At 32.5% G+C, this 20,708-nt stretch overlaps 1 protein-coding gene and 1 long non-coding RNA gene across 4 annotated transcripts; one reads left to right on the forward strand and one right to left on the reverse strand.

Moving 5' to 3' along the window:
- The first annotated feature begins 1,094 nt into the window (after window positions 1-1,094).
- LOC128127021 (uncharacterized) lies at window positions 1,095-1,776 on the forward strand. The gene is made up of 2 exons (XM_052765205.1): window positions 1,095-1,148; window positions 1,306-1,776. Exons 1-2 carry the CDS (start codon window positions 1,095-1,097, stop codon window positions 1,774-1,776), a joined length of 525 nt encoding a protein of 174 aa, XP_052621165.1.
- A 10,720-nt stretch (window positions 1,777-12,496) lies between these two features.
- On the reverse strand, window positions 12,497-16,549 carry LOC111915722 (uncharacterized). Of its 3 annotated transcripts, XR_006188358.2 has the most exons (3): window positions 16,210-16,526; window positions 13,285-15,345; window positions 12,497-13,191 (listed from the first exon to the last, which is right to left on the reverse strand). It is a non-coding gene; the product is annotated as an uncharacterized LOC111915722 (long non-coding RNA). The 3 variants fall into 3 exon arrangements; XR_002858238.2 differs by having other exon boundaries at window positions 12,497-15,345; window positions 16,210-16,549; XR_002858237.2 differs by having other exon boundaries at window positions 12,497-15,349; window positions 16,210-16,549.
- Between the last annotated feature and the right edge of the window lie 4,159 nt (window positions 16,550-20,708).

Consider the following 20,708-nt stretch of genomic DNA (forward strand, 5'->3'; position numbering starts at 1 on the left):
GACTTCCATAAATGAGATACAAATGGCACACCTCTCTCAAGCATTATATCAAACACTTGGTGTGCTTCATCAACATATTGTAAATCAACACAGGAAGTGAAGTCCCAACATCATTAAACATGTTGTAAATCAACACATGGAGTGAAATCCCAACATCATTAACCCTAATAAAGTAATCATATGCATCACAAGGATCTATTTTGTGCAAACACCTCACCAAGTAGTTTGGAACAGGCTCTTCTAATGGAAAATGACTCCAACTCAATAAGCTTATGGAAATGGACGTTTTCATGTTTGAGTTTCCCAAATTTGGAATAATTGAGCATTAGGCTTAATCCCTCATCTTAGTATCCTAATAATATACAAATACCCGGGTTTCACCAGTATTCACAAGTTTATAAATGAAAGAAGAATAAGTGGAGAATTCATGTTCCTAACCTTGGAATACATTAAAATTAATGATGGAAATTTCATCAGTGATGGAAATATGGATTAAACATCATCCTGATTTCACTGATCTCAAATGGACCTTCTCATGCCGATCCTTATTCTCATCTGAGAGTCATGTTATCATATTTTATCTACTATTAAGTATATCAATTCTCATAGACATTTTATCAAACACATAGGGTGCAGTATCAAAAACTCATAAACAACTTAATTCAGAGCATATCAATTCTTAAAGCAAAACGACCAAAAAAATAAAATGCAACAACACACTCACCACTTGTAGATATCTCGGTTTAGCAACTTCTAAATGTACCGGAAAAACCTCCAAGTCGATGCACAGTGAAAACAGAGAAGAACTTATTTTGGTTAAAACCAATGTTCCAGAATCAAATAGTATAAACAGAGAGACTAACAATCTTGGTGATTTTGGGAATTGATTTAATGAGATTACCTTCACAATTTATGTCGATCCCTTGCTAATCAACTGTCAAATCTCGAAAATTAAGGAGAAGATTTCTCGCATATTAAGTTTACTAAAATCATGGAATATCTCTTCAAAATGATATCCCGGTTGATTCTGATAATCAATATTCAAATTTGAAAGCGAAAAACTGACATAGATTTCCTAATCATAGAAGGGTATAATGGAAAAATCACTTACTGAAAGTGAACAACTTACAGAATGCAAGGGCAAATCCGTTAATTCACTTTCATAAAATAAGCGGGAAAAATCGATTGGGGGAGGCTAATAGACTGAGAACATTTCTTATTGCGAGAACATTTGAGAACAAATTTCAACCACATATTTTTTTTACTTAAAATTATAAAACAATATTCATATAAATTTAAAAATAGTTACAAACAATTAAAGAACTCACCAACCAACACCACTCACCACCAAACCAACATCACCCACTACCCACCACCGCCCGCACTCACCACCCACCAAACACCACCATCATTACCACCCTACCACCACCCCCACCCCAACCCTACCCACCACCATCACCACCAGCCGCACCTATCATCCTCCATCACCATCATCACCCATCACTTACTAACATAACCACCAAACATCCCCACACACCACCACCCACCCACCGCCATTCACTATCACCACCCACCACCAACAAACACCATCACCCTCACCCAACATCCAACAAAACCACCACCCCTACTGCCAAACACCACCACCACCTCCACCATCACCATCCACCACTAACCACTACAAACCATCACCACCACCACCATCACCACATGCCACCACTACACTCCACTACCACCCACCACCACCACACGTCACTACCCGCTCACCAACACCACTAGAACCCACCAACGACCACCACCCACCACACTTCGCCGCCCACCACTACCACCCATCACAACCTACCAGACACCACCACACCTCGTCACCACCCGTTGCCACCATGTCGTCGCAACACACCATCTATATATATATATATATATATATATATATATATATATTCACATGTGATTAAATGTATTTAATCACATATGATTAATGTTGGCAAAGAAGAGTTATTGAATCAAGAACGCGATAATGAATCTTGAACATATAAATTATATGTTATTTGATACATAATTACATATAATCTCATGTGATTGTATGTACTTAATAAGATATGATTTTATGTGGACAATATCTATTTTCACGGTTTCGATTTAGTAATTGGTATTGTGTACATGTGATTATATGTATTTAACCACATATGATTTATGTGGACAAGATTTGTTTTCGCGTCCTTTATTCAATAGTTGTTCTCGTGTATATAATCGCATGTAATTATATATCTAATAACATATACTTTATATAGACAATATACATTTGTTTCAAATAAAACCATATGTGATTGGAAACATAAAATCACATATGATTAACTATATTTAATCACATATGATTAAAGTGGACAAAGAACAATTATTAAACCGAGAACACGAAAATGAATATTCTTTACATAAATCGTATGTGATTGGATACATATAATCACATGTGATTATGTGTATTTAATCACATATGATTTATCTGGGCAATATTTATTTTCGCATTTTTGATTCAATAATTAGTGTCGTGTATTTAATCACATGTGATTATATTTATTTAATCACATACGATTTATGTGGACAAGATTTGTTTTCACGATCTTGATTCAATAACTGTTATTGTGTATTTAATCACATGTGGTTATATACATATAATCACATGTGATTAAATACATGAGACTACGATTTATGTGGACAAGATTCATTTTCACGATCTTGATTCAATAGTTGTTATCGTGTATTTAATCACATGTCATTAAATACATATAATTACATGTGATTAATTACGCATAAAAAAATATTGAATCGAAAATACAAAACGAATATTGTCTATATAAATCATATGTGATTAGATACGTATAATCACATGTGATTAAATACAAGAACAACTATTGAATCAAGAATGCAAAAAAGAAACTTGTCCACATAAATCATATGTGATTAGATACATATAATCACATGTGATTATATATATTTAATCACTATGATTTATTTGGATAACCTTCACTTTTGCATTTTCAATTCAATAGTTGGCCTCGTGTAATTAATCACATGTGATTATATGTATCTAAGCACATATGATTCATGTGGAAATTTTTTTTCGTGTTCTTGGATCAATAGTTGTTCTCGTATATAATCATATATGATTTATACGTATAATCACATGTGATTATACATTTCTTATCATATAGGACAATATTCATTTTCACATTTTCAATTCAATAGTTTTTCTTATGTATTTAATCACATGTGTATTTAATAAAATACGATTAACATGGACATATAGAAGTATTTAATTAAGAATGTGAAAACGAATTATCATGGACATATACAACTTTTTAATTGAGAACTTGAAAACGAATCTTATGCACATAAATCATATGTGATTAAATACATATAGTCACATATGAATAAATACACAAGAACAACTATGGAGAATGTGATGACAAATATTGTCCATTTAATTAATATGTGATTATATACATATAATCACATGTGATTATATACATCTTATCATATGTGATTTATATGGAAAAATTGATTTATGTGTTTTTGTTTCAACAATTATGCTCTTGGTTAACGACGGTTGCATATACTTGTTGTAAAACCCGGAATATAGAAGGTTAAATCATTGAAATTAAGCCAATTTCGAGTGGAACTCGGTGAGTTGGAGGAACCAACTCGATGTGTTGAAGATGGAAGAATCATGGGGATTTAATGGGCCAATGTGACAAGTCGAGGTGCCTCAACTCGGCGAGTTGGGCGATGTTTGAGAAACCCTAATTTTTAGGGTTCAAGCCATATAGATATGTCATTATGTCCCATGCCCCAGCCTCCTTAGCTCAGAAACACTAAAACCTAACCCTTATCATTCTTGTGTGTTCTTAACCTTGTGAAGATCATTTTTGGTAGCTTGGAGCCTTCGAAATAAGAAGAGGAAGTTGGTGAAGAAGAGTTAGTGAAGGTCGAGCTTGAAGATCCGAAACATCATCATCATTTAGCACTCATTTGAGGTATAAAGTTTAGATATTGCCTTATATTTGCTTAGATCTCTTCTTGGGTTAGAATGTATGTTTTTAGCCATGTTTGGATGGATAATGGGAGTATAGGTCATCCCAGGTGCTTATTCTTTCAGATATGAATCTCCATGAGCTCTTTTAGCATAAAGGTGCCAACTTTATGGTCTTAAGGGCTTCATGCTTTCATTAAGTTCTTGTAATGGCCCCTTTTGGAACATTTGAGCTTCTTCTAGTCATGCATAATTTTAAATCTGGAAATTTTACGTGGCCGTTCAGCCTTTAAGGCCAAATCTGCAGTTTGGGGCCATGCCTTTGGTGATCAAGTGCTTATTGATTAAGCCCTCACTCTTTTAAGCTTAGGGTTTGGGTTTTGAACCCATTTTGGTGGTTTTAGGGGTAAAGTTGGAAACTTTACCTTTCTAGATGTTATTTTAGTTGATATTTGATTTGTGAAGCCCTTAGTCTTTATAATGTTGGCTTAATTGATTAAGAGGTTGGATTTTTGGAAACTCGACGAGTTGGATCGGTTTCTTCCCGATTGAGGAGTCTAATGGAGAAACTTGGCGAGTTGGGTCAACTTTGACCTTTGACTTATGTCTTTGAACAAGTTTGTCCCAAAGGGTACCTGAGGTAATCTGAATTGTAATCAAGGGAATTATGGGCTTAAGATAAGGCCCGTATGGGGTTGTGCCCAATTTGGAAAATTGGGCCATTAGTAGGCTTTTATGGATCTAGTAGTTTCTAGTATTTTGGGGCTTGAGTTATTAATGGGCTATCTGGATACAAAGTGTTTGGACTAGAAAGATTGTTTGGATCTTAAGGCAAGGCCATGTAAGGAGTTTGGTCCAAATTAGGCCATTGGTTGATTAGTGGGCCTTGGGCCTTTCATATTGTAGTATGGGTCATAGATTTAAACAATGCTAGGTTAGGGGTAAAATGGTCCTTTTACCCCAGGCATGGCGTTGTGGTTATGGATTGGAATTCAATTGTTAATTGGGTGTTGTTTTGTTATTAATAGTCTGGGGATCAGTCGGCTTGCAGCCATGAGCTTTCTGTATGATTCAGCAGTACGAGGTGAGTCTTCTCACTATATCCATAGATCGAAGGCACTAATGCCGACCCATTACGTGTTATGTGATATGCTAATTGTCTATGTGACACTTGCATGAAAGACCCTGGGGGGAGCCCGTGACATTTGGATACAAGACCATGGGGGGAAGCCCATGACATTCTAGGTAAAGACCATGGGGGAGCCTATGGCAAATCAGATAAAGACCACGGGGGAGCCCATATTACGTTGCATGATATTCTGTGGTTGTGTGTTATATGGTATTTTGTGGAACTCACTAAGCTTTGTGCTTACGGTTTTCAGTTTATGTTTCAGGTACTCCAGTTTTCAAATGAAAGAGCTCGAAACGTTTGCAGGGCACACACCATATGTTTCCGCATTCTGTGAATTACTATGATTTGATGATGTTTTTGCTAACTCTTGGTTACCTTGGTTTTATGAGAAAGAAATGTATTCACGATTTATTAATCTAAAAACAAAAATTATTTTGTCATGAATTTTTGGGCGTTACACTTGTTTACCATGGGTGTCTATTAGGGGTGTTCAAAAGTATCCATATCTGAAAATCCGATCCAAAATATCTGAAATCCGAAACAAAATTATCTGAAAATTCGGATATCCGGGTTTTTTGGATTTGAAAACGAATAGTAGTTTTATGAATTTTCGGATATTTCAGATATCTAAAATCCGAAAAGAAATGAATTTTTTTTATTTTTATCTCTATATTTTTGCAATTATTTAAATGTAATAGGTTGTGACTTATATTTTAATTTTCATGCGTCCATATGACTTTTATAGTTGTAATTTTACATTTAATGTTCATAGTTTTGTCTTCCTTTTATCTTTTTGTTGAGTTCGACATTTACTTTTTTTTTTTTTACTTCATTATTATACTAAAAATTGTGAATCAGAATTGAAAAGTAAAGAGACCCACAAACAAACACTAGAAGTAAAAAATTACTATCCAATACAATTAGGAGGTATTCGGTTTTTTTTAATGATATTTCTTTGTATAAAAGAAAGAGAAAAACGTTAATTACATTGTTGGGCTAAACTTTCAATTTAATTGTCAAACTATCGTTGTATTTAAGTTGCATTCGAGAAGAAAACAACAAATAAAGAATAAAGCAACCTTGTAAAAGATCGGATATCCGGTTCGTTATCCGAACTATATCCAAAATTTCGGATATTTGATTTGCATTAGGGATTTTGATATCAATATCAACTATCCGAAATTTTTGGATATCCAAAATTTCGGATATTTGGTTTTGAAAACCACTAGACTATCTATATAATCATCATCTTATAATCTTATATAAGACCCCCCCCCCCCCCCCACCACCCCCCCCCCCCCCCCCCCCCCAAAAAAAAAAAAAAAAAAAAAAAAAAAAAAAAAAAAAAAAAAAAAAAAAACTATAGGTGTCCATGTACATCCTCAACTCTAACATAAATTTGCCCTTGGAGATCATGAGATGAGATGAGATATGACTTACCTCAACAAAATCAAGATGATTAGATGTGCTTTCCATCTCTGAACCAAATTCCTCTATAATTTTCTCCTGCAATTGGAATGAAACAAACAAGTGTGAAGAAGAAGAAGAACTGCCAAGCTACGGGAAGAGGTTCCTCAGGCCATTCTCTGTCGGAAAAACTCCAAGAACAAAGCCATCATCTAAAATTCCATAAGTTCCTTATTAAAATCAGTCAAAATATAAAGGAAAAACTGCCAAGCTTCGGGAAGAGGTTCCACTGGCCATTCTCTGTCGGAAAAACTGCCAAGCTTATTTTTTAGGCTTCTTGGGTTTAAATTTGGGGTTTTCTTGTGTTTCTATTCAAGTATTCAAGGAGAAAACATTTATCTTAATTCAAAAACAATATTCCATTTTCAAAATCAATTCTAATTATCTGGATATTTGAGAAATGTTTGTATACAAATCATGTAGAAGAACTCAAGAATTCTTCCATAAATAGAGATGAAGAATACGAGTTCATTTTTAAAGAATACGAGCTCATTTTTTTAAAAATACAAGTTCATTTAAGAGATATTTTCTTGAAGTGTGTAGATACATAGAATTTAAATACATAAAATGTAAATTTGCTTACTATGTGTTTGCCTTCTTTCAGAATATATGTTATTTGATGAGTGTAAACACACAAAATGTAAATAAGTTTATTATGTGTTAGCATTCTTTTAGAATATAAGCTACGAGAATGGAAGAATATTCTTGAAATATAAGACATGAATTAAAAATGCAAAACATTCTCGAAAATAATATAACATTCTTGAAAGAATAAAAAGTATTTTGTAACACTCTTGAAAGAATAAAAGATATTATTTATGAATAGTTGACATTTTTTGTAAGGTTAAACATAATTACAATTAAAAATATACTACATTCTTTAAAAATCTATTTCTCAAAAGGGTAAACTAAAAAATAAAAATATGACATTCTTCTCAAATGGCCATCGACATTCTTCTCAAATGTTCATCGCTTTTTATCATTTTTGTTCATCTTCGATCAACCAACACTATCTGCAACATTCTTGAACCATCAATCCTCTTTTTTAGCCTTTCATTTACTAAGAATGAGATGGTTTTAGAATTTCACTCTTAAAGAATACCCTACATCACAGTCAAGAAGCAAGGCAATATGAAGATTAGTTTTTTAGTATTTGCCACTATTAAGTTGGCTTTTTAGACATTGTAATTCCGAGCATTGTACTAACTTTGAAAATAATGAAAATCTAAATGAATTCTTAATGATAGCACTCAATGGTATTTGTAACCTACAACAAAAAGGTTATCAACTGATCCACCAGATTGGTCCTCCATCTGATATTTAAACAGCATAAGACAAGAGGCTTTATCAGCATTCAAAAAATAGCTTCTCATTATTCCAAGATGTAAATAATTTAGAAAACTACCCACATTACACAAAAGAATGACATACTTGAAAATAAATAGGAATCAGGATAAGTAAACTAAAACAACTACCATTCCCAAATTAAATATCAATGTTTTCTTATAGCCAAGTAAAAAGGGTTGTCTAATATGAAACTTTTAGTTGATTCAAGAGCTCTGTTTCCTGATCTATTTTCATACCTTAATATTTTGTTCATATTCTAGAAAACAAGAAACTTCATCGTGAAAAAAAAACATAAGGGTTTACAATCTGTAAGCAAAACCATAAAACTTGAAGCATAAATGAATGTATCAAGACTTGAGTACCGATTGAAAACTAATGTCTACTTCTAGGCATCTCAAGTATCAACACACATAAACAAACAAAAAATCATCATAGTGAAGTTAAAAAATTAAAGTTAATAGAAAAACCTTATCTTAAAATCCCAAAACAGCATAACATACTAATTGAGGCGAAGAAACCATTGAATCAAAATTATTAGGCATAACAATACTTGGCTTCATTTATAGCATAAAGAAGAAGGAGGATGACAAGTTGGTTGAAAGTATAGGGATGCGAGGGTTAGAGAAGGGGGATAAGTTAATAGGCAGGTGAAACTAACTAGAAAAAATACCTTGATTTGGGATGTCGCTTGAAGGAAAGGAGAAAAATCATTTTAATGGGGAATGAGACAAAAAAGGGGATATTCGTGGTGTTAGAAATATTGTGGGAAGGAAAAGCATCAATTGGGGAAAAGAAGGAAACTTAAGCAACAAAAAAAATCGAACTCCGGTGAGGTCGCACATCAGGAAAAAATCCAAAATTTAGAATTTGCCCTATCCTTATTTGTGTGTGATCCAGTACAGTGATTGATGGTTGAAGGAGATGTAGGGGCTGTTGGAGATGGAGGTATAACGATGGCTTAGAGATGGCCGTGGCATGAATTGTGATGGTTCTGATGATGATGATGATGATGATGGTCGCGGTGGCGGTGGCGGTGATTATATCTGATGAAGATGATTACGAGCCATGGTGTAGGTTGCAAGTTCCTGGAGACAAATAGAATAAGATGAATAGTGAGATGTTAATTCTACTTTTTTTTCTTCTCGTTCTTTGTATTATGGTGGGTTGGTGATGGATAACAAAAGGGTTTAACTGATGTGTGGGTTCTAGAGACCAAGATTATAGGCAAACACGAATTAGTTACCATAATACTAGGAAACTAATATTAGATAATAATTAATAAAATTACACAATTACCATTTTTAAATGAATGGTCTAGAATTGGCCATATATTTACACAATAGTTATGGTTTATATATGAACCTAACTCACTATATATATATATATATATATATATATATATATATATATATATATATATATATATATATATATATAGAGAGAGAGAGAGAGAGAGAGAGAAAGGAGGGTTCAATTGAGAAAAAAAAAAGTTGAGAATAAGGGAATCATTCTCAGTCAATCATTTAATCTAAGCATAAAAAGACACGATGACAAACTTGTAAATATGATAATAACCTTCAATCTCAAACACGTAACTATAGAATTAGATAACAGTTCAAACTCATTCCTAATCGATCGTTCATCATCCAAATTTCTTCTCCAACCTTCAACAATCATCCAGATTTCTTCAATTAAACCATCATCAACGTCATCCAGTGTTAATCAATCATCGATCTTCATCAATAACACGTTTATCAACACCATTCAATAGTTGACAACAAAATTCGTTTTTGGTTCTTTTAATCCAACCAATAATTCTGCTTAAATACGATCATATCTTCAACATCTACGATTAATTATACTCCCAGCGTCATTAGATCAACATCATCGATAATCAACAAAAAATCCACTTCATATCATTTATTCAACATCGATCATCAAAAAAAACTTCAAAATTAAGGTTAAAAAAATATCAAATCATTTTCTTTCTGAAAAATTTCATATAATTCTATCAATCTACTGTTTTGTAAGATTTAAATAGTCAAAGTATCATGTTTTTAACATTTTTAAAAAAGTTAACTTGTATGCATTCCAACTGTTTGATGAAATGCATAAACTAAATTATCACGTTATATTCACATATGAATATGTTTTCTTACCTGAATCAGTATATGATTATTAAAACACAAAACGAATATACAAGTCTGTATGTTATTCATATGTGAATAACATATAAAAATTATATATATATATATATATATATATATATATATATATATATATATATATATATATATATATATATATATATATATATGAAAACACCTTTTAATATTCATATGTGAATATACTTTGTAATATTCATAAGTGAATATATCATCTAATATTTACAAGTGAATATACTATGTAATATTCACATGTGATATACCATGTAATACTATGTAATATTTACATATGAAAATATCATCTAATATTCATAAGTGAATATATCATCTAATATTGACAAGTAAATATACTATATAATATTCACAAGTGAATGCATCGTTTAATATTTAAATATGAATATACTATGTTTATAATATGCTATATTCATATATGAATGATACTTAAATTGTAAAAAAAATAATCATATTTTTTATTCATAAGTGGATGTCTATTTGTAGAGAATAAAAAATCATGAACTTTGGTATATTTAAAATCATTTTTCGATATAAATAGCTTCTTAAAAATAAAAAAAAATAAAAAAAAAAAAAAAACTATGATTTTGCATATATTAAGGTAATGATTAGCATAGTTTAAGGAAACATGTTTTGTTGGAAAACACATGTCTATTTTCCTTTCTCATTTCCGTTGGTACAACGGAGGCTTTTGCAGCAAAAATAAATGAGTGGCTGAGAATGATTCCCTCATAAAAGAAATGATTTTATTCTCCTTTTGACATGTGTTATCATATTAAGCCTCCTAAGTAATGCATATTTTATTCTCATTTTGCCACATGTCACCCTATTATGCCTCCTAATTAATGCATGACATTTATCAACCTATTTATTCTTCATTTCAAATTTCAAATTTCAAATTTCTCATTCTAATTACATTAAATTAATAACATTAGAATAAAAATTAAAATAAAATTAATACAAATTATAAAGTGATATAATTTCACATATTTATTTAAATCAGTGATTATAATTTTATATAATCAAAGATCTCTTAATTAATAATTTATTTAAAATAATTGATTAATAATTTTGAGTTTTTTTTTTCTATAAAAGTTTAATTTATTTTTGTAACCATGGTTCCCACGGGTGATAAACTAGTATATATATATATATATATATATATATATATATATATATATATATATATATATATATATATATATATATATATATATATTTGGTTGTTAATACGAAAAGAAGGAAAAATATTTGTGAAAAAATTCTATCTAACTATACCAAAAAATCCTAAAAACAACCAATCCAAAAAGCCCACCTACGAGTAGCATGACATGGCGTGGAAAGATTTCAAGAACAAAGCCATCATCTAAAATTCCATAACAAACCCACTTCCACCCAACCCAAATACCACAAGATCATACCAACTAGTAAGAATAGATGTTTTGACCTTCTTTTAATACTATCTATTTCAACCAACTCAATCCCACTTGAAACATCAATTTTATTTTTCTTTTTTTTTTCTTTTTTTTTCAGCCTACAGTATATAGACAAGGTTTTGAAAACCGGATCGGAGAAAGAAATGACATCTTACCAGTTTGATGGTTCAACTAGACCAATCGGTCGGACCGGTTTCAAAAACTGAGAAAACCGTATAATGTCATAATTAAAGTATTATTAATTTTAATTGTATAAAAAAAACAAAAAATGAAAAAATACTTTTAAAAATTAAAAGGCTGCTCGGATTCGTCCCCCGGCTGTACCGTCGGTACTGCCACCCTTTGTCCTCCATACCACAATGATACCATCAACCATATAGAGTATTCAAGTATTAGCTGTAATGATTAAAGAGTTAAGCATTACAGAATTGGAGAGAATGTACTTAAGGTAAGTAATAAAACGTTTTAAAGTATATGGCCATTACTCTTGTCCATGGTTTTTAATAAAAAGTAAATATAGGGTAGTGTTTATGCTCTCTGGATGCACAAAACAAAGCATAAATGATGGAAAAGCAACTAATTTCATGATTAGGGTTTAGGTCATGAAGATACCTTGGCGGTGTGAGGTAGCGTGAATTGAAGAATCAATTACAGCATAAAATATACATATATTCATAAAACATATACAATTACAGTTAATGCAATAAATTTTTATGTATTTTCATACAACTGATACTGATTCTAGTTCCAATAATAAATAGTTACATAATAGAAACATGAGTTCAATGCTACGAGACAAAATAAAATACTATATGGGCCTAATGTACATATACAAACTAATAAAAAGATGTCATTTAACTTTTAGACCAATGCCCACTACGCGAAACCTCATCACAATGATCTAAAATGACAAAAATATCCCTTACTACAAAAACTTGATTACCAAAAGATATAAAACACAAAGTTATAGCGATCGAAACATGTAAACTTGAATAAATGAAATGTGTACCCCTAAAATACTTGAATAGAAACACAAGAAAACCCCAAATTTAAACCCAGTAAGCCTAAAAAAGAAGCTTGGCAGTTTTTCCGACATAGAATGGGCAGTGGAACCTCTTCCTGAAGCCCCTGTGATAACTCAATCCGGTTTATCCCCACAGCAAGTCTCGAACTTCTCTTCGATCGTATGTTTCTTATCCCTCTTCTTCTCCCTCCAATCGATCAATAAAATTGGAGATTCACCCCCTCGGTTGATAATTCATCTCTTTGGATCGAATGCAACCCCTTCTTCTGATTTCAGAATTGATGGTGTAGGTATGGTGGTAGGGGTGATGGAGGTAAGTGGTAATGATGAACAAATGAAAAACAGGGGATGATTCTGGTTCATCAAGCAGATGTAGCGTGTTCTTTGTGATGTTAAGATGGATGATATTGTGGAAGGCATAGGAGATGCGCCTGCTAACGATTGTGCTTGAAACATTAAGAGTTTTTGTTGCTGGCATGCTAATTGTGCCCTTAGATCGCAGTTATCTTTTTGTAAATCTAAGATGAGCTTTGCCTGATCTGTTTCTGATTGGGTATTTGGGTAATTTCTTCATTTGCTGCGTATGCCTAGAAATCAAGAGCATAACAAGTTAACAACTCATTAAGGTGTGCTTGTTTGGATGGAATGAAAGATTCCATTCCAGGAGTGTGGGAACAAACCTTAGTATAGCTCTACCTGCACCATAAAGTTGCCAAATGATCTGATTGGTGGACTTGTAGAATTGTAGTTTGGTTAACATCATTCATGTTGTGGAGGATAAGTATATGACAATTTTAAAGATGAATGTACGATTTTTTCAACAAAATGTCAATTGGACATTTGTTGATACCGGAAGTCATGACTTCTCATATTCCAGAAACCAAAGAAAAACTGGTGATTGGCAACCAACGGTTAAAAAATCCATTTGTTTTTGTACAACAGTTGATCGATAAAAGAGCTAAATAACATACTATCATTAATGGCGCATTCTACTACGATAAAATAGTCCACAAAATGTTATGTTCATGTTTCACATAATTTCACTAAACAGAGTCTCCCAAATTCATCTAATTGTATCTTTGACTACAAGTTTCAAAAAGGAGGAAGAGTTGCAGGTGAAAATATTTTATATGCAATAGAAAATACCATGGATTTCTTTGATTTTTTCGACAAATACAGTCTTGATTGAAATGTACTAAATACAAAATTTTACAAACAGACTTTTATCGGAAATAAGCATATAGGAAACCGCTGAAAGAAGAGTTTTTCTAAGACTCAAATACAAATGCAGTTTGGATTTTATTCCACAACTGAAAAGGATATTAAAGGACTCGGAAACCTTATACCATCTAACGCCAAAGTTTTATGATTTATAAAGACATGGGGAGGTAATGATGCTCCTATACTAGAGAAAACAGTAGCTACATCATCGCCTAACACGGCCCATGGCTTCATAAAACCCTGATGTTTGATCCTCTAAGGTTTCTCAGTTTTTCAATATCTTTTGTAGTTGTACAATAAAATATAAACTATATTTGTATTTTAGTTTTAGAAAAACTTTTCTTTCTGCAGCTTCCCATATGTTTATTCCTGATAAAAGTTTGTTTTACAAATGTTGTATTTAGTACATTTTTCAAATAATATTGTATTGTCGAAAAAATAAAAGAAATCCACGGCATTTTCTAACACATATAAAATATTTTCACCAACTCATATTCATTTTCGAAACTTGTAGTCGAACTTACAACGAGACGAATTTGGGAGACCTTTACTGAGATACGCGAAACAAGAACAAAACATTTTGTGTAATGTTTTATCGTAGTAGAATGCACGATCGATGATACTACGGTATTTAGCTCTTTCATTAATCAACCGTTCTAAAAAAGCAAACGGATTTTTTAACCGTTGATCGCCAATCACCGATTTTCCCGGTTTCCCAAATGTTGGAAGTCATGACTTCCGTATCAACAAATGTTCACTTTGCACCCTATTGAAAAAATCATACATTTTTTTTAAATCGTCATACTTATCATACACAATCATGTTGACCAACCCACAATTCTCCGAGTCCACCAATCAGGTCATTTGGCGGCTTTAGATCATTTGACTTTGGATCATTTCCTTTTCTACCACTACTATAATTGCTATTATACTGACTAAGTAACTTGACAATTTTTTAATCTCTTCATTTAAATGTTCAACTTTCTTCAAATACTCCCCGTAATCATCCCAGGAATTTCTGACTCTCCTCAATGTAAAACTTAGCCAAGTAACTAAGAAAAGGTTTTTCAAAGACTTCATCATTGCCAAGCTCGCGAAAGTTCAATAAATATGTTTCTTTGATGTCAAGATCACAAAAGTTCAATAACATGTTTATAATGTTTCCCATGAAGCCCGTGTCGACTTCACCTTCCCTTTCTATTTGAAAAAAATTCAAGGACCATGTCTTTGAGCTTTGTTTGGATCTTATCTGAGCGAATGATATTATCACGCCATAAATCGAGGCCGAGTTGAGAACTGGAGTTTTACGTCTAATTGGAATGAAATAGATTAGTATGACACATATCCTTTCTAAGGCTTTGTTCTGCTCCTTCCATTTTCAGCTCAGTTCTTCTAGAAATACCATACCTTGAAAGCTGTCAACCGATGCTACTCTATTTTTCATTTGTGAAGTCATGGTTGATACGAGTTCAGAGTATAGCATTTCTCCAAATTTGAGCTGGACCAGGTTGTAAGCGTGCCTGCCTTGACATACAAAAACACCATTGCAATGTAATGGAGTAATAAGAATGGAAGCTAATTAACATCATATCTGATACGTACATGTATTCATCTGCTACTAATTAGAATCTATTTACAATTTTTTTTAAATATCTTTATAAATGACAGAAGTACGTAAACTAATAGACTACACACCAAGATCATAACAAGTATAATAAGCATGCACCCTTGTATTAACTAGAACCAGTGTTCAAGACATAGAACAGAAAGATCTGTTGAATATTAAATGTTTGTTTTTTGTATAAAGTTGATGGTATGACTATACCAAGAACACTTACTAGAGCAAATTTCTATCAATTTAAAGATAAAAAATTCAACACCACCACAAACTAAAACTAAAACATGAACTAGACAATTAAAGACAAAAAATACAGGGCTAAGACTATGCAGACAAGTAAGATTTTATCAAAATTAAAGCAGATACTAACACTCCATATATGATCATGGTCTGATGATGCAAGACCTCTCTTTCCCCTTTTCCACTCACACTAACCAAATCCCTTCATCTGAAAGGTCAATGTTGAAGTTTGATCTCAATTACCAAAAAATCATCACCCTGCTCATGGAGATATGTGAAAAAAGCTATTTCCTGTCCTCTACATAATTTTTTTTTGTCATGCCAAATCTTAACATACATTCTAGTAAGAAGATTTCCATGTCCACAATCATATATATCAGGGAGAAATTCATGGATAACATGGTTTGGCAACATTCTTTTCGATCGTTCTTTCCTTCACCAAGGATATAAGGACGAATTCGAATTGAGTAGAAGAAAGTTAACTACCACTTGACGAAGGAAGGAAAAAAGGAGGAGAAAATTAAACCTGTAAAGCTCTTCGACACTAAGGTCACCCGCATTGTCTTGTCTTGAATTGCACACCGCAAGATTTTCCAAATTTTCTCGGCGTAATTGGGATCTGCCTCCGCCCGATTCCTAAGCACCTCTATTGGAGGATCATGTTCTTCTGACAACTCATCTTCCTTTCAAAATCCAATTCAATCCGATTTTCCCAGCTACAAGATAGAACGAAATTGGTGATTTCTTTGAACCAATATTTGCAGGTCTTATCCCATTCGCTCTAAAACATTCTATATATATTAAAGAAAACGGAATTAGGGTTTTTAAGTGGATCAGTAGGATTGAGTGGATGTTTTAAAATTCGTGTTTTCAGTTATCCGATCTGATAACCGGTTGTTGGGTTAATTCGGTTTATGGTCTTTTTTTATTTTTATATATTTTTATTTTCCGGCATAATTCATAAACATATAAAACCAATAATTTGATGTCCACAAAGTTTAAACATTGAAAAAATCGTAAAAAACTCGTTGTTTTGGCGTTCGCTACTTGTATCCAACTATCAAAGCCCTATTAAAATGGGTCAATCCGGTTTTAACCGACATAAGCGGTCGAACCGTGGTTTAGGGGAAACCCGGCCGGTTCGATCTAATCCGTATTTTTAAAAAAAACCGCATTGACCCGCCTTCTATCCCGGGTCACGGTCCAACCGGTTGAACCGGCCGGGTCAACCCGGGTTTTAAAACATTGATGTCAGGTTATAATTTTTATGACGGCATTTGTTTTAGTTTATTTTTCTTTTTTGGGAAGAAAAGTTAGTGTTTAGGTTAGCTTAATTTATGTGATTATTTTATCTAGAAATAAGTCAATTTTCATAAGTCAAGTGAAATTTTTTTTTTCCAAATGATTAGCTTATTTTCATAGGTTTAAAAATGACTTACGAGCATAACAAAGTATTGGACTTGTTTTCATTTGGTCCTTTATTATTATTTTTTTTGTTCTTATTATACCATTGAACTTGATATTCCTGTTCACCAAAACCTTCACGACCGGTTGTTGTAGGTACTGTTTATGTGACTATTACGTGTCATTATGTGGCATCCACTTGGCTTATTACATGCAAGTCATACAGCATTAAGTTGTTGTATGCTCCATTATCATGAATTGTGCCCTCGATCGACATGGCTGCTTCTTCTTCTTCTTCTATCTCTTCCCAACGAAATGTTGAATTTCAACTTGAAAAACCTTGTTATTGTGGGTTACCATCTTCCGTACGAACTTCACGAACTAAATACAATCTAGGAAAAACATTGTGACATCCCCAATTTCACGGTCATTTTAAAAATTTTATTTATGTTTATTTTAAAATCAGAGTATCATTTTTTTAAGAATAATATTGCGGAATTTGTTCCCAGAAAACATGATAATAATATTATCAAAGCATCTCCGAATAAATGTATTTTGTTTATATTAAAACATTGGGATGACATCATCAATACATAAATATAAGCATAAACGGACCTTACTTTCATTTACATTAATGATTTACATCTCCGTTAATCTCTGTGTGTAATGTAGCTTCATATCAACATCTGTGATACAAATAAACTGAGTGGTCGGGTTGGGAAACATGGTGACTACATAGGGTTTTCAACCCACAATAATATAGTTAATTTGTTTCTTTACCTACTTCATGTCAAACAATTAACCTGATTACTCATCCTCATTATCTTTATTTATTCTTCCCTAATGATTTACCCTAAGGCTTATCTCCTACATCGTATTTGCCTCTTATCGCCTTACATCGCATTTACTTATATGTTTGTTCCTAAGGATCACCGCCTACATCGCATAGACAGTATTGATTCGGGGATTACTCATCCAATACGTGTCTAGTAAGGGTTAAAGTATCATCGCATGAATACGTAGTTACTACATCGTCTGAACTCGTAATGCATCACCTACAGGTTATGAGCATGTCGGTGTTTCTACATGCCATGTTTAGATTAGCAAGTGGTCGCCATCTATACTCTGGTAGATGACTACATCGCAACATCACAGTTCAATGTTATGTCATCTTATAATCATCTCTTATCTCACCTTCATTATTCATCATCGTATATCTGTTATTACCTAGTTATCATCACCTTTCTATTACCACCTATCTCTCATCACCCGTCTACCCATCGTTACCCAATATATTTATAGGTATAAAAATACATATACAGTTTAAATCTCGTAAAAAATGTATAAATCGTTCATCTAGCATATATATTAGGAACACAGATAATAAGCACATATAACATGTATTAATATTAAATACTTCATATCTATGTGTAAGATGAAAGTAACTATGCACTCACTTGTTAAAGTGATAACTCCAAACTTGGGCAGCGCTTTGCTTCTAACAATTTTATTTTCATTCGACGAAACCTAGTATCATTATCACTAGATTTTAGTCTAATATTTATTGTGACTAATTATTAGTCTAGATTTATTATTAACTCAAGGTCTACAAGAAATATTGTTTTTCTTATATTATATAAGTGCTAAACAATACTTTTTAGCTACTATGTACAGACAGGGGGCAGCCATAAAACATCGGAGGGCATGACTATTTTGGCATTTAAGTTGTTCTGACACCAACAAACCTATGCGACCCTTCAAACCAGATTCCCCGGATTCCCCATACCGTGAGCAGTTAAAAGGTATTATAATTACACTTTGTATAATTTATAATACTTAGCACATATATTGTTTATAGGTTCATAATAACGATAATGAACTTAAACATAAGTTATACTTAAAGTAGGGTAAGCATGACTCGCTTACAAGGGGGTTTTAGCTAGGAGTTAGGCTCTGTGGGGCAGAACTTCGTAGCTGAATCTTTCTAAAAAGATTCTTGTAGCGCTTCAGCGCTCATCTTACTATACTAAAACTACAGAAAGAGAAGTCGAATCACGAGGGACCGAAATGCTCGGGGGATAAGAAGAGAAAGATTCTTGAATCAAGAGAATGGTGCAAGAAATATGAGAACCTAGAGCCTCTTATTTATAGTAATTGAATTTTCAAAAACTACCCTCTATAGTTACTTAATGACCTTATAGTTATTTAAACGATTAACCACCCCTTTATACTATTATTTTAAATAGATTTAACGATATTTGTACTAAACTAATATCGAAAGTACTCAACACTAGTCTTATAACGACCGCATCGTCGATACCTTTCTAATGATATATACATATGTATATATGTGTATACATATATATGATTTATACTTTATTTTAATACGTAAATATGATATTATAAATTATAACTCGTTCATACGAACTCCGTTTTTGACGTTCTTTATATCCACGTGTAGCTATCGACGAGATCTACAACTTTCGCTTAGACTCCGTCGGCTAATTTTGATTTATTTTTTTGTCCGTATTTTTATAAAATTAAATGAAGGACCAAAATGCAAGTTATGAGAATGGTTGGAGCCTGAAACCCTTGAAAATGAAGTCAATTCTGGGAAGGACCAAAAAGAACTGTGCAATTTAACCCTCAAAGTTTCTATATTGGAAAACGAGATCAGCATATGCAAGATGAAGATGGAAAAAGAAAATTTGGTTGTTAGACAAGAGTTTGAAAAATTCAAATGGAAGTTGTTTACTCATAAAGTTCTGATGATTGTGTTGTTTCTATTGTTTGTGTTTAAGAAGTAGTTAGTGAAGCTGTATTCAAAGACTAAATTTTGTTAGACAAGAAAATTTGGCTTAATGTTGTATTTTGTTTGATGTATTAAGATTAAATCTTGTTGATTAATGATAGTTTGATGTTTTGACTGGTTTCAAAAAATATTAGTGTCTTTAATAGGTTAGTGAATTGGACATGATGCATGGGTAAAATGGTCTAGATTAAGCATAACAACAATTAATTGTTAATGTCTTAATGTGATCCATGGGTAAAATGGTCCATATTAATGTATTTAATAGACTAGTGAATTGGACATGATGCAGTGGTAAAATGGTCTAGATTAAGCATAACAATAATCAATTGTTAATGTCTTAATGTGATCCATGGGTAAAATGGTCCAGATTAATTTCTTTAATAGATTATTAAATTGGACATGATGCAGGGGTAAAATGGTCCAGATTAAGCATAACAACAATCAGTTGTTAATGTCTTAATGTGATCCATGGGTAAAATGGTCCAAATTAATGTCTTTAATAGGTTAGTGAATTGGACATGATGCAGGGGTAAAATGGTTCAGATTAAGCATAAGAACAATCAATTGTTAATGTGCTTTTGAATTATTTGAAACAATCCACGGGTAAATAACCAAACACCAAATCATATAATATAGATAAAAGACAAAATTGTAAGATTCCATTAGCATGTGCACCATTACAAAAGTTGTGCCAACATTTTTCCGAATCAATGTTGTAAAAAACGCTTGACGTTAGCTAGTCGGTGGATTAGGATCAAGGGATTAATTGTCTAGGCGGAGATTAATCGGGGACTATTAATTGCTAATTT

Source organism: Lactuca sativa, chromosome 1 (genome assembly GCF_002870075.4).
Source record: "Lactuca sativa cultivar Salinas chromosome 1, Lsat_Salinas_v11, whole genome shotgun sequence".
Taxonomy (NCBI): Eukaryota; Viridiplantae; Streptophyta; class Magnoliopsida; order Asterales; family Asteraceae; genus Lactuca; species Lactuca sativa.